The sequence below is a fragment of the Adiantum capillus-veneris genome, chromosome 12 (assembly GCF_014529385.1).
Source record: "Adiantum capillus-veneris isolate H3 chromosome 12, ASM1452938v2, whole genome shotgun sequence".
NCBI classification, from domain to species: Eukaryota; Viridiplantae; Streptophyta; class Polypodiopsida; order Polypodiales; family Pteridaceae; genus Adiantum; species Adiantum capillus-veneris.
Genome location: NC_140942.1, coordinates 150,865,061 through 150,890,689, shown reverse-complemented (window position 1 = coordinate 150,890,689; position 25,629 = coordinate 150,865,061). Strand labels below are relative to the sequence as shown.

Here is a 25,629-nt window from a genome sequence, read left to right as displayed (position 1 = left end):
TATTGTGCAAGCCGAGTGAAGTTGGTAGCGGAGAGAAAGTTCTCGGAAGTAGAGCTAGTGATGGCTAGTGTAATATTTTCTTGTCGACGATTTCGTCATTACTTGCTACCACGACCTTTTGTTTTCTTGACGAGTTATGCCTTTTTGCCACAGTTAATTAATGGCACTAACATGTCAAATGTGGTGAAGAAATGGGTAATTGAGCTGCAAGAGTTTGAGTTCTCTTTTCTAGTGGAAGATAGTACAAGGGCTACCCTAGCTGATTTGTTGACCTACAAGGAGAATCCCCTTATTGTTAAGGAAGAAGTGGTGAGAAAGGTAGTTGAAGAAGTGCCACATATCAGCAATGCACATGTGTTGTTCTTTGATGGTTCATACAGAAAGAGCCATGATGCAGCTTCAGGGGGTATAGCACTTTATGATCCAGAGGGGAAGCTAGTATGCAAGAGAGGGTTCAAATTTGATGCTCATAGTAATAATGAGGCTGAATATGCTACTCTGGAAGCCGGATTACACATTTTTTTGAAGCATGGGGTTCGAAGGTTGAGCATAAAAGGCGATGCCTTGTTAGTGGTGAAGCAAATGCAGGGTGTGTGGAAGAGCAAGAACACCTCATTGAAGGAAATGTGCTTCAGAATTAAAGGCCTGTTAAAAAAGTTCGAAGCATGGAGCATCAGACACATTGAACGTGCTCTAAATGGAGAGGCACATGAAGCAGCTCAAGGCATGATTGGGGAGCTATTTGTGTTGAGGACCACTTTACCTCTTTATCATGGCCGGGAAAGTTTGGCTCAAGAAGAGGAGTTTTTGCTAACAGGAATCATTCCAAAGGAGATTCAGAAGTCTAAGAAGTATGGCTTTGTGCGTAGAGCATACATGTACAAATTGATTGGTGATGTCTTATACATGAAAGGGGCTGATCTCGTGTTGAAACGTGTACCTTGGCGGGAGGAGCTTTACAGAGTGTTGGAAGAGAATCATGAAGGCGCATGTGGTGGCCATTTTGCTCTAAAGATCACCTTGCATAAGATTTTGCAAGAGGGGTATGTATGGCCTAGTTTGCACAAGGATGTTCACCATTGGTGTAGGTCTTGCAATAGGTGTCAAGCATTTGGGAAGAGAGTGTTGAAGCCAGAGCTACGAAAAACCATTATGGCGTTTGATGTGTTTGAAAAGTGGGGGATTGATGCAATAGGCCCGTTACCTATCACAAGTAGGGGCAAAAGCTATATTTTGACTGCAGTGGACTATCTCTCTAGATGGGCAGAGGCTATAGCAGTAAAACAGATCACTGCAAAGGATGTGGCAAAATTTGTGTATGATGAAATATGTTGCAAGTTTGGGGTGCCACTGGAGCTACTTTCAGATAAGGGGCCTGGCTTTAAAGCTAAACTGCTAGATTTTTTATGTGCAAAGATGAAGATTAGGCACCAGCATACCACTCCTTATTACCCACACTGTAATGGCTTAAATGAAAGATTCAATGGTGAGTTAGTACAAATTCTTTCTAAAGTGACAGAGCACCAAGGAAAGAATTGGGATTTGGAATTGCCTAGTGCATTATGGGCTTACCGTACTTCGGTGAAGATAGGTACAGGGTTTACTCCATTTCATTTGGTGTATGGAAAGGAAGCACTATTGCATGTGGAGGTAGAGTTTCCTACGGTCAAGATGTTAGAGAAGTTGCTTGGGCCGCCTAGTGATGCATTCAAAGAGAGGCTCTTGCAGCTACAAGAGGTTCAGCTAGATAGGATGAGCGCATTGGAACATTATGGGCAGATGCAGGATAAGGCTTTGGCAAAGATAAATGAAAAGGTCAAAAGTAAGGATATCAAGAAACATGACTTGGTTTTGCGCTACAACAATAAGCTGGACAACACCTTCCAAAAGAAGTTTCAAATTAAGTGGGAAGGCCCTTTCAAGGTAGTGGAGTGTTTTCCGAATGGTACATATCAGTTAGCTAACCTGGATGGGATTTTGCATAAGTCAAGGGTAAATGGATTGCGTCTTAAATTGTATCATTCTAGATTGATGATGGTGGAGCAGGATAAGCTGTCTGTGGAGCAAGTGATGTCTGTGAGGGATGAGGAGACCTGTGACGCAGCAAGTCTCATATCTCTCTTTGCTGCTGCTGATCATGAATGATCTAGCAGGCTAGGGGATGGGCAAATTATGTCAGGAGTTTTTTGGAGCAAGGGATTTCGCATATGTACATATACATGCATGGTGCATCAAATAAAGAATTGCCCATTTTTCAGAGCCAGGTGGTTACGTGGGGCCCACATGTGTACAGGTAGGACAGGGTGTACATAGTGCATCGATTTTCACTATTACCTGTACCAGGGTGTTTTTCTATAATAATGAGGAGTTGGTAGCACGTAAAACTTCTCGAGGAAGCTATCCGCGGGCCGACGACAAGAGGTAAGCAGGTGCGTCAGATGGCATCTAGTGGCGTCAGGAGGCCGAACAGGATCAATATTTACACGTGGATGAATACGGACACAACGTGGGTGTTTTCTTGTGAGAGTTATGCAGAAATGTCATCACTAGGACCACTTTTTGGGGCCACTTCACGTGGTTGCGAGACGCATTATTGGAAAAAGCCGAGTGCCAGGTGTACGAATGATGCAAAAAGGTGACAACTATGCACTGCGGGGTCAGTTTTTGGCATGTTCGGGGTTTGTTTGAGGTCAACTAAAAGGCCAAGGGTGTCCAAGTAATAAAACTAAGTGTGGGAACTGAAAAAAGAGAGAGAAGACCAGAAAAAACGTGGAGAAGAGAGGAGGAACAGCCGCAGGTGTGTTTTTGCTGTTTTTTGGAGCATTTTTTGGCCCAAAACTGCTCATCCGAGGTCGGATTTGAGCACTTTGACATTGTAGACTAGGGTTTTGGGCCGTTCCGCTCACAGCGTTTTTTAAACCTTTTTCAAAAATGCCTGTTTTTTATCGTTTTGCAATTCTTCCCGTTTCTGTCCATTGCAGGCCGTTCCGGCTGTTCCAGCCGTTCCGGGTCCGTTCCGAACTGCTCCGATTTCAAGCCGAATGTCGGAACATGCTGCCGTTCAGGGACGTTCCATGAGTCTCCAACCAGCCTGAACACCGTTCCGGCGTTCCAGGCATGAGAAAATCCGTTCCCCGGTAACTTTGGGCCTCATGTCTCTTGGGGTCACATGGCAGAGGGTCCAGCACGCACTTTAGGTGATTGGCTATAGTTCTCAAGCTTGTCAGAGGAGCTTCAGAGCATCTAGCTACAGGGCATGAGAGGGGCAAAGCATGTGTCAAGGCATCACAGAGCCAGTACCAGTTGAGTGGCTCATACCTCTCGAGTCAGCAGCGCCCAAATTGATGGGGGCCTTCACGAGACTGGAGGTCTTCATCGTAGTATGGGCTAGCTCAAAGATTGTACCTTCCCTGTTGTTTGAGGTACAGGGTGAGGGTCGTTTACATCGAGTTTCAGTAGAGGTCCCACAGGTGGCAGTGTGTTGTTTTCAGAGGATCCGAGTTGTGGGCATCTGTGGAAGGACTTGTGTCATAGATCCTGACCCAGTAGCTCTTCAGACTGGCCACTGGAGGCTGTGGGCTTGGGATAGCTGTCCATTGGCACGAGTGTAGTGGGATCCCAAAGAGTGGTTTTGGAGGGACCCTTTTGCCTCAGCCGACAATCCAGGTGTCCCTTTCTTTCAGTACACTCTTCTACAGGGACGTCACATAATGGCAGCACGGAGAGAGGCTCGTCCTACTGCAGCACCTCATTGGCAAGATCAGGGTCTCACAGCTGAGTTCTTGTAAGCTTTTTGGGCGAGGTTGTGGCACGCCAGACAGCCGCGGCGAACCACTTTGTTTTAGTGGTTGGTTACACATAGAGCTACAGCAGTGGGGAGCTGGCTTGTACATAGTGGTCTCTCGGCAGCATCCGCAGCTTGTGACCATCCTGTGGAGAGTCAGCGTCATTGTCTGTGGGACTATCGCATGGCACAGCAGGTTTGGCTTCGTGTCCTTCGGCTGATGCCTGCTCTTTCCATAGCACGACAGTACACTTGGGAGACAGCTACTTCGACCAGTCTAACGGGCGCGGCACTACAGTTTGAGCTATCCTCCACCGGTAGGACGATAGTGATGCAGGGGGGTCGACCTACACTCCAGCCTCCTACAGAGCTTATTCCACAGGAGTGGTGCAGTGAGAGAGAGGAGTGTTGGGAGCTCGTCTGCGGCCTGACACTCTAGTTCATCTGGCAGGCCCGCTGCTAGCATCTTTGAGGCTCACCCTATACCACCAGCAGAGACAGTTTGAGATCTTTGGCTAGAGCTAATCCATACTCTTAGGGGACAGTTCGAGAGACTCCAAGGCAGCTCTAACTGCATGCGGGAGCGTAGAGACGCTTTCCTTCAACTCTAGCGCCCTGAGCCTTTCTTCACCATGGTCCAGGGTGTGCTCAGATGGCACTACCGACCACCTGTGTGGCTTTTCTCTCCTCCCATCTCCTACTTTAGCCTCATTGTACATATGATGTTTATTCATTGGGAGAGTCTCCCCTTATGATTGTTGTAGCCCTCTCTAGTAGAGGTGGTTATAGCCCTATGGGCGGTTTCATTACCTAATAGAAGGATCATTTTCTCCGAAAAAAAAACTATAGCGACCAACGAGGCACTGCATTTACTTCCAACTTGTGTTGGAAGCGGTAATCCTTGGTGAAGCCTCTATTTTTGTGGGAGAGCTTTGGCTATCTATTGCCCACTCTCAAAAGACTTGCTTTGAGGGTTCGTGGCCAAGTAAGCGGCAAGCCATAAAATTCTTATAATTTGTGCTTAATCTCTTCAACTATAGTCTCTTATAGCTTATGCCTCTCTTGATGTGTTTTAGGATTGCTCATCGGGAGCATGTGAGCAGAATTGGTCCGCATACTCCCTCATCCACACCAAAATCCGAAACAAGCTCTTAACGAAGCAATAAGAGCGACTTATCTATTGTCGCTCCAATTTATGCATGTTTCACTCTATGCATGAGATGCCTATGGCTCGACAGGTACGATTATAATCACAAGTCACCACTCAAGACTGCATACTACATAGTCTACACTGCTCAAGACTCCATACTACATAGTCTACTCCACTTTCTATACTGTAGTCTTTAATTAGTTTGAATATACTAATTATGTTTTCATTATCCATTGTTGTAAATGTCAAATAGGTCAACGTGGATGAGCTCACACACGGTTGACACTCTAAAGAGTGTCAACAAAGAGCTCTACTTGGAGCTCGAGGAGATTGATCGTCGGGTTTCTCGCACACGATCACGCAAGAAGGTCGTCATCCATGGAGTTACATTGGGTACAAGAGGTAGAAGTGCAAGGGCTTCCACTTCAACCAGGTAGAGCCCCAACCATACATCTCCATAAGAAAATGCGCTCTTTGAGCGGAAGATGATTTTTCCAAATGCAAGACAGCGTTCTTTGCCACAATAACTGAGACTTAGAAAGTGACCACAGCTAATTTCCATGAGACACAATCCATGCATCGGACTGCAGCGAAGCATAAAGTGAGCCAGCCGATATGCAATCCAACCTAGTGCGGGGGAAATCCCAATCCAAAAGTCGATAATCCGCAAGGAATGGAGGCACTGGGGAAAGACCAACAAACAACTACCTAATTTTCTACTACAAATGGCAATAATGAGGTCCCAGCTCATATCAAATAATGACAGCAGGAAAGGAGAGAACCTGCCCTGGCTCATCCACCACCTGATCAACTTGATACACCCCTTTCTGTGAAAGGAAGTATGCTTGTCGAGGAGAACCAAAGTGAGAGAGAACTCTTTGCTCCAGTGAATGCTCTCCAAGCAAAGGGAGTTACCCTGAGAGGATTGGCAACCATGTAACAAACTGCTGACGTGTCAAAGCCTAATGGAGCCAACTTACAGATGTGGCCGAGGGGCCTAAACCCTAAGAAGAACAAGTAACAGAAGAAGTCCTACCAACTTATGGGGACCCCGTTCGATGGGGCCCCAAGTGACATAAAGGAAGAAAATAAAGCAGGATCCCGACACACTCAAAAACTGATGACGTGGCAGATTTCCAAAAATTGCGTTGGCATGATGACGTGGCAGGCTGTACAGATTTCCGTAAATTACGCTGGCAGCTTTTGGCATTGCTTTTTTAACCAGAAGCTTTTGAGTTTTAAAAGTTTTTTATTGTAACTGCTTTTCAAGCCAAGGGCCTTTAAATATGAGGCTAGGGCTCATTCTCTGGCATGCTTCCTGGCGAAGGTGCAGAGTCTGGAGTACCGGCTTGTAATGTGTTGATGCAATATAAAGAAATACCGAAAGGGACGCCAAGGTTTGGGGCCAATACTCTCTGGGGTGGAATTTCGCCACTCCGTGTCACGTGTCATCTCTCTCTCTTTCAGTTCAGTTGTTATTGAAGTGCTAAAAGTCTATTCAATCTGTTCTTTTCTATTGGCACGTGGTGCCCGCCATGTGACAGACCATGCCAGGACAAGGGCAAGGTAACAGCCTTCCAATCAGCAACTAGGGATGAAGTAAAGGGATATCCCGGAATATGACCCTCAAGCTGCCCAAAATGACCTCTCAATATCAGGGGTGCCAGTGACCAAAGGAAGACGTGACAATACCACCACATAAATGTGAAATCTTAAGTGTCGAGGGTTGTTGCTGCTCCACCAAGACAGGCAAGAGCATGGCTTACCTGGCGAGAACATGTCGCCGTAAATCCAAAATATTAAGCCCTCCCAATCCCTTAGGTGTGCATAACTTATACATAGATAAAAATCGTAACCCTTTCTTACGGTTGGATGTGGAACGATTCGGAACGGCCCGGAATGGCCAAATTTTCAGATTTTCTTCTTGTGAGCCAAATTTTCAGGTTTGGTTTTCTATCTTGTGAGCCTCTGCTTATAAAATGCCTCCTCCCACCCCTTACCTTCGCAATGCACACAAGACTCAAGCTTTCAAGGGCCAAGCCTCAAGCTCTATCCTCTCGAGTCTCGACTCTCAAGCTCTAGCCTCTTTCAAGCTCTCAAGTCTACACAAGGCTCAAGCTTTCAAGGCCAAGCCTCAAGCTCTATCCTCTCGAGTCTCGACTCTCAAGCTCTAGCCTCTTGCAAGCTCTCAAGTCTACATAGTACAAGCTCTCTCCCTATCTCTGTCGAGCTCTCCCTCTGTCTCTCTTTCCCATCTCCCTCTCCCTCTATCTCTCCCCCTCTCTCCCTCGTGCCACGTTTGCCATAGTAATGTTGAATGGTCTTCAAAATTCAAATCAAGGTTTTTGTGAGTATTAGAGTCAAAGGAACGGCCTGGAATGGCCAAATTGTTGGCCCCAGTTTCAGCATGAGAGGGGCCGCTTGCATCAAAAGCTTCAGAGATGCCTTGTGGGTGGTATGATTGATATTCTTAGGCTTCAAGAGCACCATCTTTGTGAGAGAGCCGCATTCGGCAATGTGGTCAGATTCTACATGGTCGCTATGAGACCTTCTGGTCAGCTGCTTTTGGGCGTGGAGGCATCCAAGGAGATTTATGTATGACTATTGAAAATTCATGACAACATGCCATTGTGATAAGAGGTATTATTGTGTCAGGAAGGGCCCAGTGGATAATATGCAGGTTCACGGTTGCCTCATGGGCTTCCTGAACATCTGTACACCCAATGTGGCAAGTGCACGAGCTGAGTTTTGGTTGCATATTGTAGAGTCTTTGTAGCATGCAGAGGAGTGGTGTGCTAGGGGAGATTTCAACATGTTGAAGGACCCTCAGATAGGATTGGAGGTAGCCATTTTACTATGCACAGGGCTCAGTTGGCAGCTTGGGAGCACTTATGTAAGACCTTGAGGATTTTCGATGTTTAGCAGCAAGCAGGTTTTGTGCGGCCCCCAGACAGCTTACCTTTCTCTCGCTTTGACCGCAGAGTAGAAGGAGTGAATCTATCTCGCATCAATCGCTTCTATGCCAGTGGCTGCATTTGTGGCATGAGATTATGCACCAATGATTCTTACTGTGACAGACAGATAGAGGAATGGGAGTGCCATGCTACGCATCCCTGAGAGGATTTTTATAGATACAGAGCTCAGAGAACACCCCGGTGGTGGCACTTCGGACAGAGAGTTTGGGCACCAAGGGCACCCTTGCTATTAGAGTGGCCATTGGACTTACTGAGCTTAGTCGCTTCTTCAGATCGTGCGCCAGTGATTCTTACCGTGAGACAGCCAGACAGAGGACTGGAAGTGCTTCATTCATTACCTTTGTTTCAAGTGGACACGCCACACAAACAGCCTAATGAAAATAAAGGTAACTATCTTCAATAGAAAAGGGAAAAATTTTAGTATCAGTTTGTAGCTGCTGCCAGATTTCACCAAAGTCGGTATTGTCGGGGTACACCTCCGGTAGAGATTCCAACTCTTGATGATGTATACTTGTTATGGCATTGACTTGGGGCCGTCAGGAAAGAGCATCCGCAACCACATTCTTACTTCTAGAAGTATGTAGAATTTGGAAGTTTGATGATCTGTCTTTATCGTAAAATCTGCTCCCAGAAGGTAGTCTTTCCAAACTGAGAGAGCATTGATGACTGCCATGAGTTCCTTCTCATAGATGGAAGCATGAAGCTCTGCATCACAAAGCCGTCTACTTTCATAAGCAATTGCGTGTCCTTCTTGATTGAGAACTGAGCGAATGCAATCGCCTGAAGCATCACATTGTACTTCAAATGGTTTCTAAAGATCAGGTACAATGAGGATGGATCCATGGGTGAGAAGATACTTGAGCTTTTCAAAAGCTTCCTTCTATTTAGCTCCCCCATACAAAAAGATATCTTTTTCTTTGTGAGATCATGGAGAGGTGCAGTTACATGAGCAAAATGGCGTATAAAGCGTCTGTAGTAGGAACAGAGGCCAAGAAAACTTCATACATCATGAACCAAAGCAGGTTGCAGCCAGTCCGAAATGGCTTGAACCTTTGCCAAGTCCATGCATACTTGATTATGGGAGACATTGTGTCCCAGAAAGGGAATCTATGTCAAGAAAAATTTACTCTTCTTAGCATTAACTTGAAGTTTATGCTATTGCAATTCTTTGAACACTATCTGTAGATGTCGTTTGTGTTCCTCTCTGTGTGAGAGAATACTAGAATGTCGTCAAAGAGGATTCCTATAAACTGTCGATGAGGACGAAAAATTCGGTCCATCATTCGATTGAAGGTTGCGACAGCGTCAGTAAGGCTGAAAGGCATTACTAGAAGCTCGTACAATCCGAAGGTTGTTCAGAATGTAGTCTTATGTATGTCTTCAAGAGCAATACGAATCTAGTGATAGCCACTTTTAGGATCTATGCGGCTGATATTCGTGCCCCTTGTACTTGTAGCTTGTCTGTCTAAGATATATCGATTCGGGGAATCGGAAATCTATTCTTAATTGTAATGTTATTTAGAGAACGATAATCGATACACATGCAAAATGTGCCGTCTTTCTTCTGCACAAGCAAAACTGGTGAACAGTAGGGAGAAGTGCTTGGTCGAACAAGACCCTTCTCGAGAAGTTCATTCAATTGTTTAAGAATTTCTTTCTATTGTAAGAGACTAACGTAGTAGGTGGCTGATTTGGGGGTGAACAGCCTAGAACTAAATCAAAACGATGATCTTTCGATCTCTCAAGAGGTAATTCATCTGGAAGGATGTCAATAAAACAATCTTATTTTGATTAAGAAAAGTTCGTCGTTCTTTATCTAAATTTGACAAGACATTTTCAGCACACACCTCTCTATCTTTGACAAAATCAAGTAAGTAGAAAGACACTTCTTTATTTCTCTTTTAGCAGTGATGTGACTGGCCATAGGAATTGGCCAGTCACTAGCACTAGCATCTACATCATACTATTGCCCTTTAAAGGAAAAGGACAGTTTCTTGTTTACATAGTCTAGGAGGGGATGCATTTTCTCGAGGGGCCCCGGGGGGGGGGGGGGGGGGGGGGGGGGGGGGCGAGTCACTTAAAAACTATGAGACTATCACGTGAGTGCAAGAGAAGGGGTTGTTTAATATCATTTTTTCTCACATTTTCACATACAGAAGGGTATAATAAAATGGAATTGGGAAAACAATTCACAGATTGAATAGAAAAATGGTGCATTTCATTTGTCTAGAATTCACAGATAAGGAGTTTTATAAATAGTCCTTGAATGTACGTGATATACACAATTTATACATAGTGACCCCCCCCCCCCCCCCCCCCGGTGGATTTTGTAATGACAAGGCATACCCAAGATGACATCACATGTATGGGGGAAACTAGGAAAGACTCTCAATCATAGTACTTTTCGATCTTGAGATTCAACTGTCCTTGGATAGGAGTGGAATTCCTAGTCAAGCCTTCAAAGGCTGATCCTAAACTAATTGGAGTTCCTAATCTCTCAGGCATGAGACCAAGAGATTCTAAGGTATCCAATGAAATGAAGTTGTCAGTGGAGCGTGGATCAAACAGGATCAATACTCTTTGTCCATTCAAACTGCCTCACCCTTTGAGTAGCTTCCTTTTTCCTTTCTCTTTCTTGGTGTTGGCTTGTACATCAGGTACTGAATTTGATGCAGGAGGAGGGGAACCTTTCTTAAGCTGTGGGCAAATCCGGTTTCCTGTGGCCTTTCTCGCCACAATAGAAACATTTTTCCTCTTCCTTGTACGCCTTCAATTGAGAGGAGTTTTCTCCCTCTGGCTTCTTTTCTGGGGCCTTAAGGCTGATCTGAAGGCCACTTTCGAGTGGGGGGTTTTTTGCCTAAGTGGTGAGAGCCTTCTACTTTGCATGAAAGGTACTGAGCTCCTATTTACGAGAAATTCCCTTTTATTGCAAGTTACCAGCTAACACGGCGGATTGCATCCTGATTTGAAGACTGTTTCGGGGATAGAGTTTCATACTTTTCTGAAGTCCTGGCTTCAAACTTGCGCATCTTCTCTGCATCAAAAATTTTCAGAAAGGGAGTAACCTTACGAAGGACAACCCAAAATTTGTCGACGTAATCGGACAAAGCTTCATGCTCTCTTTGGGAGAGCCTATCCCATTCTTTCTTCACATCATCGGCAAAGTTGGGAGGAAGGAACTGAGCATAAGACTCCTTTTTGAATTCCTCTCAATCTATGGGTTTGCGTTTCTCCAGAATTGAGGTAAGTCACCAGTTGCTAGCCGTATCTTTCAGATACATGTTAACATGGCATAGTTTTGAGCGCTTTGATAAATTACCTTCTGCAAAGGTCACCTCGAATTGTCAAATAAAAGCGAGAGCCTTCATATCGATCCTCTTTCCATTATAACATTCGAACTTAACATCTTTATTTCAGGCTTTGAACGTCTTCTTCTTCTTCTTGTGGTGTCACGGCCGCTTCTTGGTGATGGCTTTGGAATCCTTGTCCACCGGAAGTCTGTGCCAACTTTCTTATGTTGTTTATCTTGCTTTTCTACTTTGGGTGGTTCATCTACAGTCTCATCTGGGGGAAGCTCAAGTTCCTCATCAAGAATGATATTGTCCAGGTTCTTCATGAAAGAGTAATTGGGCAAGTAAGTCGGCAGAGGAATCTCTTCTTCTTCTTCATGCTGTCAGGAGGTTCCTACTGCAGGGTCCTTAGGCTTCTTTGTATATAGACAGTGATCGAACTCACTACGTTTGTAGCCTTGAGAAAGCATAAACTTGTGGAATTTATGGTACCATGCCCTCGGTGATTGTTTTAAGCCATAAAGACTCTTTAACAACTGGCATACCCAATCTTCCTTGCCTTTCTCAACAAACCCTTCTGGCTGCTGCATGTAAATTTCCACATCTAAATCACCATGCAAGAACGCTGTCTTGACATCCATTTGGTGCAACACCAAATCTAATATGGCAACCAATGCAAGAAAGCATCTCAATGTTGTCATCTTGACCACCGGAGAGAAGACTTCATCAAAGTCAATGCCTTGTTCTTGCTTAAAGCCCTTGGAAACAAGCCTTGCTTTGTACTTTGGCTGACTATCATGAGCGGTGATCGTATACCTGTAAACCCATTTACAAGGTAGAGCCTTTTTGCCCTGTGGTAATTTAACTAGCTTCCATGTCTTGTTTTTATGCAGAGCTGTCATCTCTGACTGCATGGCCAATTGCCAATTCCCGGAGTCCTTCATTTGCACTGCTTCTTTGTAACATGAAGGCTCATTGCAATCAGTCAACATGACATAGTTCATAGATGGAACAAACCTATCAGGAGGTCGCGTGACACGTCCAGATCTACGCACAATAGGTGGCTCAGGCTCAGCCACAACCTGTGGTTCCACTCTATCCTGTCCTTGCTCCTCTTGAGCCCTGACATTTTGTCTTGCACGTGTAGGTCCATCTTCTTGGAAGACAACTCTTCTAATCTCCTCAACCCTCTCTAGTTTCGAATGATATTTGGATTCATTAAAGTGAACATCATTGTTGCGGACAACCTTTCTGGATTCGGGATCCCAAAGTCTGTACCCCATCTCACCAGAATTACCATAGCCTAGAAAGATGCACTTTCTACTCTTTGGCTCAAGTTTGTTCCTAAATTCCTTTGGAACGTGAGTATATGCCTCACAGCCAAAGACTTTGAGATGCTTGTATGAGGGCATTTTGCCTGACCATACCATCTCTGGCACTGAATCCTTCTGCAAAACCTTGCTAGGAGATCTATTTACAAGATGAACAGTTGTTGATACAGCTTTAGCCCAAAACCCATTTGGCAACTGTGCATTAGACAACATACTTCTGACCTTCTCTTGTATGGTCCTATTCATCCTCTCAGCAACACCATTTTGAGGAGGATTGTAAGGAGCAGTAAGTTCACGTTTTATACCTTTTGACTCACAAAAGTCCTGGAAGGCCTTTGAAACATACTCTCCACCATTGTCAGTGCGTAAGCATTTAAGCTTCTTGCCACTTTGATTCTCCACAAGTGTCACAAACGTTTTGAAAACACTAAACGCTTCATCCTTGTGCTTGAGAAAGTAAACCCATACTTTCCTCGAGTAATCATCTATAAATGTCATAAAGTAAGAAGCTCCCCCTAGAGATAGGTTAGGCATAGGTCCACACAAATCACTATGAACAAGTGCCAACTGTGTATCTCTTCTACTGCTTCTATGCTTATGTGGCTGCTGTGTTTTCTTACCATACAGACAATGTTCATAGAATTCAAAATCATTAAATGAAAAGCCAGGAAAATAACCAGAACGAGACAAGATTTCCATTCCCTTCTTGGACATATGTCCTAACCGGCTATGCCACAAAGAAACGTTCGGCTGCTCGGTTACATTGACTACATTTTTAGAGACATTTGATACATAAATCATGTAAAGTCCTCCAGACTTTACTCCATGTGCTACTGTCATAGAACCCTTGGATATCTTCCACATGTTCTGTCCAAAAGTGGTGACGTAGCCAGCATCATCAAGTAAACCTGTGCTGATCAAGCTCTTTGTAATTGCGGGAACATGTCTCACATTCTTCAGCATGAAAGAAGAGCCATTCTGAAACTTCAATTGAACATCTCCAACACCTAAGATCTCACATGTCTGCCCATTGCCTAGCCGAACATGATCTTTAGTGGGCACATAAGAGGTAAACCACTCCTTGTTTGGAGACACATGAAGTGATGCCCCTGAGTCTATAATCCAGTCACTCAGTGCATTTCCATCAGATGCTGTAAGAAGAGCTGAGTCCATTGTATTCTTCAAGAAGTAGATGTCTCCTAAAACTAGACTGTCATCCACTGCAATAGTGTTTGTCACATTTATTTCTTGAATCTTCACTGAGGACTTGTTCTTCTCACCATGGTCTTCAGCTTTCTCTTTGCCTTCTTTTGCTTTCCATTCTCTGCAGTCTCTTTTCATGTGACCCTTCTTGCCACAATGGTAGCATTCTATGTCACTCTTGCCTTTAGCACTGCGGGACTTGCTACGAGACTGATTCCTCTTTCCACCGTTGTACTTTTCTTTGGTCCTTCCCCTAACAACTAAGGCTGTTCCTTTGCCTTTGTCCATTGTCTTTCTATTGGTTTCTTCAGTAAGCAGACTTCCTTCTACACCTGCTATGTTCAAACCATCTGGAGGTGCAGAATTACTCAAAGCTGTGCGAAAAGTGTCCCAACTTTCCGGAAATGTGATCAACAGGAACATAGCTCTAACAGGTTCATCAAACTTGACACCTTGAGCTGACAACTGACTGTAGATTGTGTTGAATTCATTCAGATGATTGGACATAGGTGTCCCTTCTTTCATCTTCAAGTCAACAAGCTTCTTAAGCCAGTATACCTGTGAAGCTGCACTCTGCTTCTCATAAAGATCACTCAGCTTTAACCATGCTTGATAAGCCGACATCTCGTCTGCTATATTGAAGTAAACGCTTTCTGCCAAAGTCAGCATAATGGTAGAAAGTGCCAATTCATCCATTTCGCTCCATTCATCTTTGTCCATATCTTCTGGTTTATCCCCTTGAGCTTTATAGGTTTTATCTGCTTCTTTTGTACCAACACGTGCCAAATCTGCTTCTTCCACAATGGGAAATTGGTTCCATCCAGCTTCTTGATATTGTAAAGAGCAGTGTCCTGTGATCCAGCCATAGCTACGCTTCACAATGGTTTACTTTCCTGGGAAAAATTCGGCAGAGTTTCCCCTGTAAACTGACCTCTAAACCAATATCAACATGTCAAATGAACCAAGAAAGCTTCAAATTTTGCATAAATTTTGGCAGAGTCTCCTTTGTAAAATGGCTCTGGTGTACTCAAAAACAGACCAAAAAACAACTCAAAAAACACTGTCTCTCTGACACTGTAAGCTGCGGGTAAACCTGTCCTGCACCTGTACTGTCTCTCACTGTCCTGTCACTGTCCTATAAGCATAGACTGCGACAATGCCTCAACGGCAGTAAAGCAAAGATGCAGTCCCAACTGTCTAACTCACAATCAATACATCCTAGCTGCCTATCTAAGGGTGCTCGAGGGATCGCTCCAAGACCTGTATCACCGAAAGGATATCAACATTCGAGAATCCCCCAGCTCAATAAAACCTCACTCGACCCTCAACAAAGGCTGCAGTAAATCTGACAGTACATAGACTTCCCACAAAGTCATACATCCACAAATTTCCCACTGTATGCTGTAACCGCTGCAGCGGTTGTTTGCTGCGTGACTCACAGCCAGCAAACCCTCAACAGACATACATCATCTCTGACAATACATCCCATGTGGAAGTACCTGCAATGTCAGGATGAAATCTGGAATATCAAGCAGCAAACACAAGCTACCTGATGAACTAGTGGATGTCGCCTACAGTCTGTGTGTAGATGCGTCCGTGTCGTATGTGACACGCCTCCAAGAATTGTGAGCCGTCCTTCGATGTGTAGACAGCCACAAATCAACACTCTGGGAGTGTCGATATCCTCAGCATCTGCAGTCGTAGGCCGAAAACCCCAAATTTGCAGAGTCGGATCTGCACCCGCCGAGACCACGTAGTCGAAAATGGCCTGCGCAGACCTTTGTCGAAGCCGAACGGTGGTCGAGATGACCTCAGAATGAAATTCTGACAACACCGAGCTCTTCGAGTTCACCCACGAGATTTGGGGCCATGTTTTCGCCTGTCGAATTTCACTCCAATCTGAGTTGGTGACTCTAGCCTCCTGCAGTGCTGCCCCGAGCCTCGATCTGAGCTCTGATACCAGTTGAAGGAGTACGAGCGCAAGTGCGACGCGAGAGAGAGTGCGAGAAGAAGAGCACCACGATATGGTGAACTCTCTCTACTGTAATGTGTAGAGCATAGTGAGTTCTTATTAGGTTTTTACAAAAGAATATGTGTACATACCTGGCGGCCTGCCCACTTACCTGGGCGACCACATTGGGCTTTATACCCCAACACTCTACATCAAAAATTTTCAGAAAGGGAGTAACCTTACGGAGGACAACCCAAAATTTATCGACGTAATCGGACAAAGCTTCATGCTCTCTTTGGGAGAGCCTATCCCATTCTTTCTTCACATCATCGGCAAAGTTGGGAGGAGGGAACTGAGCATAAGACTCCTTTTTGAATTCCTCCCAATCTATGGGTTTGAGTTTCTCCAGAATTGAGGTAAGTCACCAGTTGCTAGCCGTATCTTTTAGATACATGTTAACATGGCATAGTTTTGAGCGCTTTGATAAATTACCTTTTGCAAAGGTCACCTCGAATTGTCAAATAAAACCAAGAGCCTTCATATCGATCCTCTTTCCATTATAACATTCGAACTTAACATCTTTATTTCAGGCTTTGAACGTCTTCTTCTTCTTCTTGTGGTGTCACGGCCGCTTCTTGGTGATGGCTTTGGAATCCTTGTCCATCGGAAGTCTGTGCCAACTTTCTTATGTTGTTTATCTTGCTTTTCTACTTTTGGTGGTTCATCTACAGTCTCATCTGGGGGAAGCTCAAGTTCCTCATCAAGAATGATATTGTCCATGTTCTTCATGAAAGAGTAATTGGGCAAGTAAGTCGGCAAAGGACTCTCTTCTTCTTCTTCATGCTGTCAGGAGGTTCCTACTGCAGGGTCCCTCTGAGGCCGTGTTGGAGCCCCAGTCTCAGGTATTCCTTGAGTTTGAGTTGGTACTAGGGAATTCTGAGGTGGCTCTTCCACCATCTTTGCTTTCCATTTTTCAAGGGTCTTAAGCACTTTCTGCACCTGTGGCTGAGCGAGTGCGGTCTGTAATTCTTCCATCTGTTGCGTCAGCCATGATGGGTATTTTCTACCAAAGATCGTCTCACCTTAAGAAAGGAAACAAGAGGACCTTGCTTTGATACCACTGTCACCGAAACGGAAGCGTGCACCTAATACTTTCACATTAATCTACCTTTTCGTATGAGATTACACAGATAAAGAAAAAGAGAATACGATACAGAAGACGAACACAACATTCGTGACCAGAAGATGAATTGCCCTCCCACACACACACCCCGTGCCCCCTTGTAGGATTTTTTTTTATTACTTCTGAACAATTACAAACGCATAAATCCCACAGCTTGTATCCCAAATGCTATTCTGATGCATAAGAATGCATTTAAATCATAAACCTATTGGCTGTAATTTTTCCAACCTGTAGCCATGATGTCACGTGACACATCTAACCCTATGTGTCTGTGGACACATGACTAGGGTTCAATTCATTCAAGTCAGTTTAGAATAGGAAGTGATATGGCACTTTTGTGAGTCTGTTCACAAACCGTGGATGACCAGACACTTAGAGTAGATGCATATCCTCTGGTTGCACACAGCATGATCATCAGCATTACCATCAGAATCCATCAGGAGCAATTTCCAGTGCATAAAACCTATTTTCCCTATTTTGGACATTTTTCACTTATTTATTAAGTGACTTGTTGGGAAACTGGGTAGGGCAAAATGAGTAAGATATTATATAAGAAAACCAGGGCTAGCATTATCTGGCAGAAGAGCAAGGAGAACACAAGCGCAAGTGCCACAGATTCTTCCCTCTCTCTCTCAAGAAAGATTTCCCCCCCAGGCTGGCATTTTTCCACCAGGCCACATCAGCGTTTTCAGCCCTAAAAGCCAGCATTTTCAGCCCATTCAACCTGGCGTTTTTCAGCCCTAAAGCATCAGCGATTCAACCCTGCAGATCAGCGTTTTGCGACAGCCACTTCAGAGTTTCAAAGGCCTGCAGTTACCAGCGTTTTCCAGCCATAGACTCCAACATTTTTGGCTAGAAAGACCAGAAATTTCAGCAAGTCAAAAGGCAGCAGAACCAGCGATTTTAAGGCAGCAAGACCAGCGTTTTTTTCAGCAGTCATCACACGCCGTTCTCATTGTCGTAGTCGATTCCATACTAGACATACCTTGCATCAGAATCTTGTACAGATTGTGCAATCAATAGAATAAACTTCTCTTGCCATCGAGAGAAGGGCCTTCGGAGGAGGGTTTTACAACATCTCTGGTGTCGTATTCTTCTCTCTCTATCTCTCAGTCTCATGTACCTTCACGCACAGTGTTTATCCACTTTGTTTGTGATCACTTGCACTCTCTCATTAAAGAATGGAAGGCTCTCCCTTCTCTAAGTAAAAGGAACCTTGAGCATAGTTCGGAGCACTCATCTTGAGCAAAGTTCAACATTCACTTCCGCTGCACCTTACATTGGTATCAAAGCTTTGGCAGTGTTATGTATCACTCAAGGAAAGAACCACATAATTTTTTTGCTTGTTGTGGTCGCACGTAATCCAAGTCCACTTGGGCATGTCGATTTCTAATCATGTTTTTGAAGAGTGCCAGGAAACCCAAGAAAGAAGGGCTTGTCTAGTCTCCCCTTGTGCCTCTTTTCACTCATTGAGAGCGGACCGTGCACTGAGCGGTCGCCAATCGACGTGAGGTGGGAAAAAGCAATCTTGGTGTGAGCCCAAGGCCGCCAAGGGGTGCGCCCGCGGAAAAGAGTAGAACTCGGGTGAAGAGAAGATCCTTCTCTAACACAGATTGCAAGCGAAAGAAGAAACTCAAGAACCTCAAGAACCCAAGAACCCAAGAACCTCAAGACCCCCAAGAATCTCAAGATCCTCAAGACCCTAGGACCCACAAGAACACAAGTTCCTCGTGAACTTAAGAACCAAAGATCACAGTGTATGGTCATCACTCAAAGCGGAATGGATACTCGCATGGAGGTGATGGGCATGAAAGTAGTGAAGAAGAATTTCCTCACCATGGACTTTTTCCTGACCCTCCCCCTTCGCCATCTACGCCAGGGATTGCAGCAAATCCTATGGAGGCTTTGGTCAAGACAATGATGGACATGATGGCACAACAACAAGAAGCGAATTGCATTGCCTTGGAGCATGAGCGTGATCAAGCGCGCTTGGCAGCCGAAGAAAGACAGGCAGAGAGTGCGGCACAGAGTGAACGACGCATGCAAGAGTTGGTACGATATGTTCTCGCCTCGAAGTCTGAGCCAACCAAAGATGTTGGTAGTTCATCAAGTGGCGCAAGCCGAGATTCGGACTCCAACAACCCAGTCACAAAGAAGATCCAGTTTAGTAAGTATGATGGTAAGATGGATGCTACGGTTATTCATTCTTGGTTGCATCAATTTAATGCTTATTTTGCGACAGCTAAGAAGACAGGAAACAACAAGTTTTGATAGCAGCTATGTACCTTGCCAGAGATGCCATCAATTGGTACCACGCATAGCAAGAGGCACAGTTAGCCGCGCACCTAGAGGAAGCCGACGAATTCACGCGCCTTTCCTTCAATTGGGCCAATATCCAAGACAAGCTCAAGGCGCGGATTATGCCCCCAGAGTACCTAGCACGATTGAAGGACGATTGGCGCGGTCTCAAGCAAAATGGTATGCCAATTATGTCTTTCTCTAATCGTGTTTTGCAGCTCGGCACGCAATTACGCAAATCGGATGCGGAGTGCAAAGAGGCATTCCTTTATGGATTGGACGAGTATATCAAGTATGATGTCGAGGTGCTCGATCCAATCGATCTTAACAAGGCGGTAGAGATTGCTCTCGCGGAGGAGATGAAGCACAACAAGGGAAAGCCCAAGGAAAACAAGACTGCCACAAATACCTCTCAGACTTCTCAGAACCCTCAGAATGGTCGACAGAGTGCCTTGATGTGTTGTTTACGGTTCAACAAGCCGCTTTTCGTAGAAAAGTTTTAGTCTCTCCTCTTTCAGGATGTGATATGATTTTGGGCATTAGATGGTTTCGTGAGCATAACCCTCTCATTGATTGGACGGAAAATACATTCACTTTCAATGCCAAAAGTAACTCTCCCATTGTCATTCGTGGAGAGCAAGTTGTTCATTCTCCATCTCTCATTTCTAATGTGCAGGCAAAGATTGAAAGGATTCAGGAGAAGGACACTCTCTTAGTCTCTTCTTTGCAGGATTTGCATGATGATAAGAGGATGATAAGGATAAGCATGAAGAATTGTATGACAATGACAAGTATGATGATTTGCATGATCAAGATGTGATTTCTCACAAGCATGATATTTGCATGAAGATGATGTGATTGTTCACAAGGATGATGTGTTAGTTGATACTTTCTCTAGTGAAGATAACCTCATTGCAGATTCGATCGATCACGAAGAACCGATCTTAGCTCTCGAGCCTAGGTCCACAAAACCCCCACAGGAAGTACTATGTGTTCAAATGATTAGTCAGCACGCTTCTATCGAGTGTTTCATTCGTGATCGTTTCCTGTATTTTAGTCAATGTCTTTATGGGATCCCTTTTCCTAGGCATGCCATCTTGTACGTTTAGCATGATTCACTCATGAATGAGCACGGATGTATGCCGATTTCTCATGAAAAGATGAAATGTTTGCTTTCTAGGAAGTCACATTCAATGTCTCTTCCTGGGCATGATACAGTCGTAGAAAGATCACAAGACGAATTGAGCATCAAGCCTCAGCATGTCCATTGTGATTTGCCACAGTTGATTGATTTAGATCAGAAAGACAAGATTCGATCTCATTGTTTGTGTGTGTGTGGTGAACCGGTTGGCACTCCGTCTATTTGTTCATCTACATTGCATGCACAGTCTTTGAGGAAGCCGAGATTTTATCCACTCACTTTACATGGAATGGGTATGTTCATGTTTTTGTGTTGGAAGTGGTTTCAGGAGATTTCAGCCATGGAGATTCTTGACGAAGGTAGATGCATGACTCTAGACGAAGTTGAAGCATTGAAGGAGCCACAGAAGACTGTGTCACTTTCGGCACGGCCCAAAGAAGCAAGCGTTGCAGACCTTTATGAACCACGCATCAGAGTGGGCCGGCAAAGAGTCCTTTCCAGGATTCCAAACCCTGTTGGCGATCTCCCTCGACGCCATACAGTTCGGTACCACTACCGCACTTTGAAAAGGAGGGGATGTCACGTGACACATCCAACCCTAGGTGTCCGTGGACAAGCTACAACATGACCACGGTTCAGTTCAGTCAAGTCAGTATAGAATAGGAAGTGATATGGAACTTTTGTGAGTCTGTTCGCAGACCGTGCATGACCAAACACTTAGAGTAGATGCATATCCTCTGGTTGCACACAACATGATCATCAGCATTACCATCAGAATCCATCAGGAGCAGTTTCCAGTGCATAAAACCTATTTTCCCTATTTTTGACATTTTTCACTTATTTATTAAGCGACTTTTGTTGGGAAACTGGGTAGGCAAAATGAGTAAGATAATATATAAGAAAAACAGGGCGAGCAATATCTGGCAGAAGAGCAAGGAGAACACAGGCACAAGTGCAGCAGGTTCCTCCCTCTCTCTCTCAAGCAAGATTTTCCCCCTAGGCTTGCATTTTTCCACCAGGCCACATCAGCGTTTTCAACCCATTCAACCTGGCGTTTTTCAGCCCTAAAGCATCAACGATTCCACCCTGCAGATCAGCATTTTGCGCCACTTCAGCGTTTCAAAGGCCCGTAGTTACCAGCGTTTTCCAGCCATAGACTCCAACGTTTTTGGCTAGAAAGACCAACAAATTCAGCAAGTCAAAAAGGCCGCAGAACAAGTGGTTTTAAGGCAGCAAGACCAGCGTTTTTTTTAGCAAAGTCATCATCCACGTCGTTCTCGTCGTCGTCGTCGATTCCATACTAGACATACCTTGCATCAGAATCTTGTACCAGATTGTGCAATCAATAGAATAAACTTCTCTTGCTATCGAGAAGGGCCTTCGGAGGAGGGTTTTACAACATCTCTGGTGTCGTATTCTTCTCTCTCTATCTCTCAGTCTCATGTACCTTCACGCACAGTGTTTATCCACTTTGTTTGTGATCACTTGCACTCTCTCATTAAAGAACGTAAGGCTCTCCCTTCCCTAAGTAAAAGGAGCCTTGAGCACAGTTCGGAGCACTCATCTTGAGCAAAGTTCAACCTTCACTTCCGCTGCACATTACACATGAATGGCTAAGTCTACTTCGTACTGATAATTTTTTGTGCGACAGCGCTGAAATTCGTGTGGACAACCCTGGCTCTACAATTGTCTGAGTGCTTCTATTCCCCGTAGGCATGCACACAAGCTCTGTGGGTTGCTCTACACTGTTCCTACGAGCTTCATGGCCTCTACACGCACTTCCTGAATTCAGAACAACAGATCGCTGGAGAGAGAGAGTGAGAGGGCTGAATTTGGAGCTATGCCGAGAAGCTCTGTATGTGTCTGTGCTACTGCAAAGAGGCCTAATTTGATAGCGCTACCTTATCATATAGCATAGCGTGGGGGATTGTGGGCATCTGGCATCGTATGAGAGAGAGAGAGAGAGAGAGAGAGAGAGAGAGAGAGAGAGAGAGAGAGAGAGAGAGACAGAGAGAGAGAGAGAGAGAGAGAGAGAGAGAGAGAGAGAGAGAGAGAGAGAGTGACCCTGGCTGTTGCAATTTTTCCACGCTGCTCTTTTAGTTTTTTAGTGATTATTAAATTTGGCCGCGTTCACACCGGCCTGGCCACTTGGTTTTAAAAGTTTAAAACCTTTCATTTAAGAAGAGGCATTCAAACCCAGTGTTCTGACCAAACTGGAGCATAATTAGCTCGGCTATTGTCATGCCTCTCCCGACGCAACCTGTTCCCTTCCGTCGGGACGTATTTACACTATCCGGCTGGCCACTTGCGTGGACGGCCATAGTCGGAATATTTAATTTTGACTTTTCTGAGTCTACTAAAGACACCATCTTATTCATGCGCTTGTTCTCAACTGTTCTACATTGTGTCCGGCTACTGCTCTACTTATCAGACTATCCAGACACGGATAAATTCCCAGATAACACTGAAAAAATTTACCCGTTCTATTTTAAACAATAAATTGGTACCAACTCATAAGCTGATAAATTGATACAAACTCATAAGTTCATACATTCATTCGGTGTGCACAAAAATCATTTCTATATTATCTGTAGCTGTAGCTTAAATATTACAGGCTTGAACACCCCAAGCAATAGCAACACACAAACAGAAACTGCAAAATCATTGAACTTTATGTGAGAGAGAGAGAGAGGGGGGGGTGGGGGGGGGGGGGGTGTCGACACCGCACGGCAGAGTCTTGCGCCTAGACGCATTGGCCCCAAAGACTGGTGCCCTTTCCGGTATTTCTTTATTATTGCTCGCTGCAAAGTGCAACTCCCGAGGGTCCTCTGCTCTCACACTCTGCATCCAGATGCTTTACAAAGTGAGGCCCTACCACTTGGGGTCCTTTATAAACAGTACGAGGGATGCCCAAAAGCAGAGCCCCGAAAAGTTTCAGTTCTAAAAGCACAGCACCGCCCTCAGCGTTCAAGCTTTGGGATTTTTAGATTTAGGCTCCTCGACCGGTGCTCAAAAGTTCTTCAGATTGGTTGGTTCAACTTCTCTTGTCCACTCTGCCAATACCTCTTCCATATGGGCATGCCATGTCATCACTTTTGTGTCATGTGACAAGGCCCCTCGGCCAGTGCTCTTTAAGTTGCTAGGGGTTAGGTTTCAAAAACCATAGCTCCTTAGTCCCCATCGGCCATCTTTTGGATTCAGTTTCTCTTATCCCCCTCGGCCATTTCTTTCAGTTGGGCACACCACATCATCAATTTGTGACATTCCCCCTTCTTGAAAGAAGGGTTATCACCCTCGATTACACTTGCAAAAACAGCCAAAAAAAACTCAACTATAGCATGAAAAATCTGCAAGACCAGCGTGGAAGTTGTACTCTCTCTCTCTCCCCCGAGATGGCCAAAATCTCTCGCAAGGCTATAAAGAGCTAGCGCTACCTCTTGACAGCGCTCTGCAGCAGCTTGCACTCATACACAGAGCCTCCTCTCTCGTCTCTCAGTTCAGCCCATTCTCTCTCTCCTCATGATTTTCTTACGCTGGAGTCTGTGAAGGCTGTGAAGCCCGGCGGAGGTAGATTGCAACCATACAAGCTTGTGTGCATCCTTGCGGGGAATAGTGGCACTAAGACAAGCACAATATCGGCTGCCCACAAAAATTTCAGCACTCTTGATGTGTTCCAAGAGCAGATTTCAGCCAAGGAGAACTCGTGTGGGCATCCCCTACGCGAGCAGATATCAGTAGAAGCTTCTCTCGCACTGAAAATCCCAATACAAAGCGCACACAGTCGTTCTCGGCTACAGGTATGATGTATTTCAGCCAATAGGCTTATGAAATCATGCATCTTTATGCATCAGAAAAATATTTGGGACATGAAGAGAGAATTCAGTTTCAGGTTCATGTCAGTATCAGGTTCATGTGCTTGTAACAGTTTAGAAATTAATACAATCCTCTCTCAAGGGGGAGGACAAGCCCATCTTCTAGTCCCTAGTACTGTGTCGATTTTCTACAGTGTTTTTTGTGTCGTGAAAAATTCTACGAAAAAATAGTAAATAAGTTATTGTGTCCTTTTATGTGTGGATTATAGGCCCTCAATGTCCTTTTGCTGCTCCAATTCTTTTTGTTCGTAAGAAAGATGGCTCATCGCGGTTATGTGTGGATTACAGGCCCTCAATAAGATGATGGATAAGTCAAGAACAAATTTCGTATGTCTCGCATTGAGTACATTTTGGAGCGTCTCAATGGGGCTATTTGTGTTTTCGAAAGTCGATTTGAAGAGTGGCTACCATCAGGTAAGAATCGCAAAGCGAGAAATCTATAAGACCGCCATTAGGATTACGTGTTCATTGTTATGCCGTTTGGCTTGACGAGTGTACCGGGTACATTTAATCGTATGATGATGCGGATGCGTATCTTCATTGACTTGGTCTGTAAGTGCGTGTTTATTTTTTTGGATAACATTCTCATTTTCTCCTCTTCCTAGGAGCAACATGCTATTGATGTGGAGAAAGTGTTGTCCCAAATGGATGCTAACCATCTTTATATTACATCAAAGAAGTTGGAATTTTTTCTGACGACTAGGTTCTATTTGGGCTACATTCTCTCTCTTGACGGCATTCGACTTTGATCCCGCAAAGGTAATTGAGGTAAGAGAGTGGCCTATGCTGGAGATAGCACATGATGTTCATTCATTTTTGGGGGTGTGTCAAGTATACAATCCTCACATCAAGCACTTTGTAACATATTGTTGCACCATTGTTTGATTTGCTAATAGGTATCACCACTCGCCGCCAGCGCGTTGTCATGACCAATACCGCTAAAATTGCTTTTGAAGCCCTCAAAGTAGCAGTCACTGAGACACCATGCCTCGTCCTTCCCTCTTGGGATGAGCCTTTTGAGGTTTGGACTCCAGTGTTGCAACAAAACATTCATCTAGTGGCATTTCTCTTTCGTAAACTAAATAGCGTTGAGAGCCCAAGGGCCTTTAAATATGAGCCATGGGTTTATCTTTGGCACACTTTAGTACGGAGGTGCAAAGAATGGAGTATGGGGTGGAACTCCGCCACTCCTTGTCTCGTGTGTCTTGCCGATTTGAATTGTTTGAGTATGGGTTTAATCCTTGTTTCAATGGTTGGTGATTTACTCCCGGGTGGAATAGTGAGAAATGATGTTTGAGAATGCTTGCACATATGGCCCGGACCCTTGTGGTTATTTGCGGTGGGAGTATTAAATGTTTGAAAAGTGATGTTTTTTTTAACTCATGGCCGGGATCCTTTTGGTTATTTACGGGCCAGTATTTGTTACTCATGGCCTAGACCTGGATGGTTAT

At 44.7% G+C, this 25,629-nt stretch overlaps 1 protein-coding gene across 1 annotated transcript; it reads left to right on the top strand.

Moving 5' to 3' along the window:
- The first annotated feature begins 18,796 nt into the window (after positions 1-18,796).
- On the top strand, positions 18,797-24,945 carry LOC147446682 (uncharacterized). Its single transcript, XM_086524737.1, has 4 exons — positions 18,797-18,961; positions 23,735-24,103; positions 24,467-24,592; positions 24,784-24,945. The coding sequence occupies exons 1-4, from the start codon at positions 18,797-18,799 to the stop codon at positions 24,925-24,927; spliced, it is 804 nt and encodes a 267-aa protein (XP_086380863.1). The 3' UTR covers positions 24,928-24,945.
- The last annotated feature ends 684 nt before the right edge of the window (positions 24,946-25,629 follow it).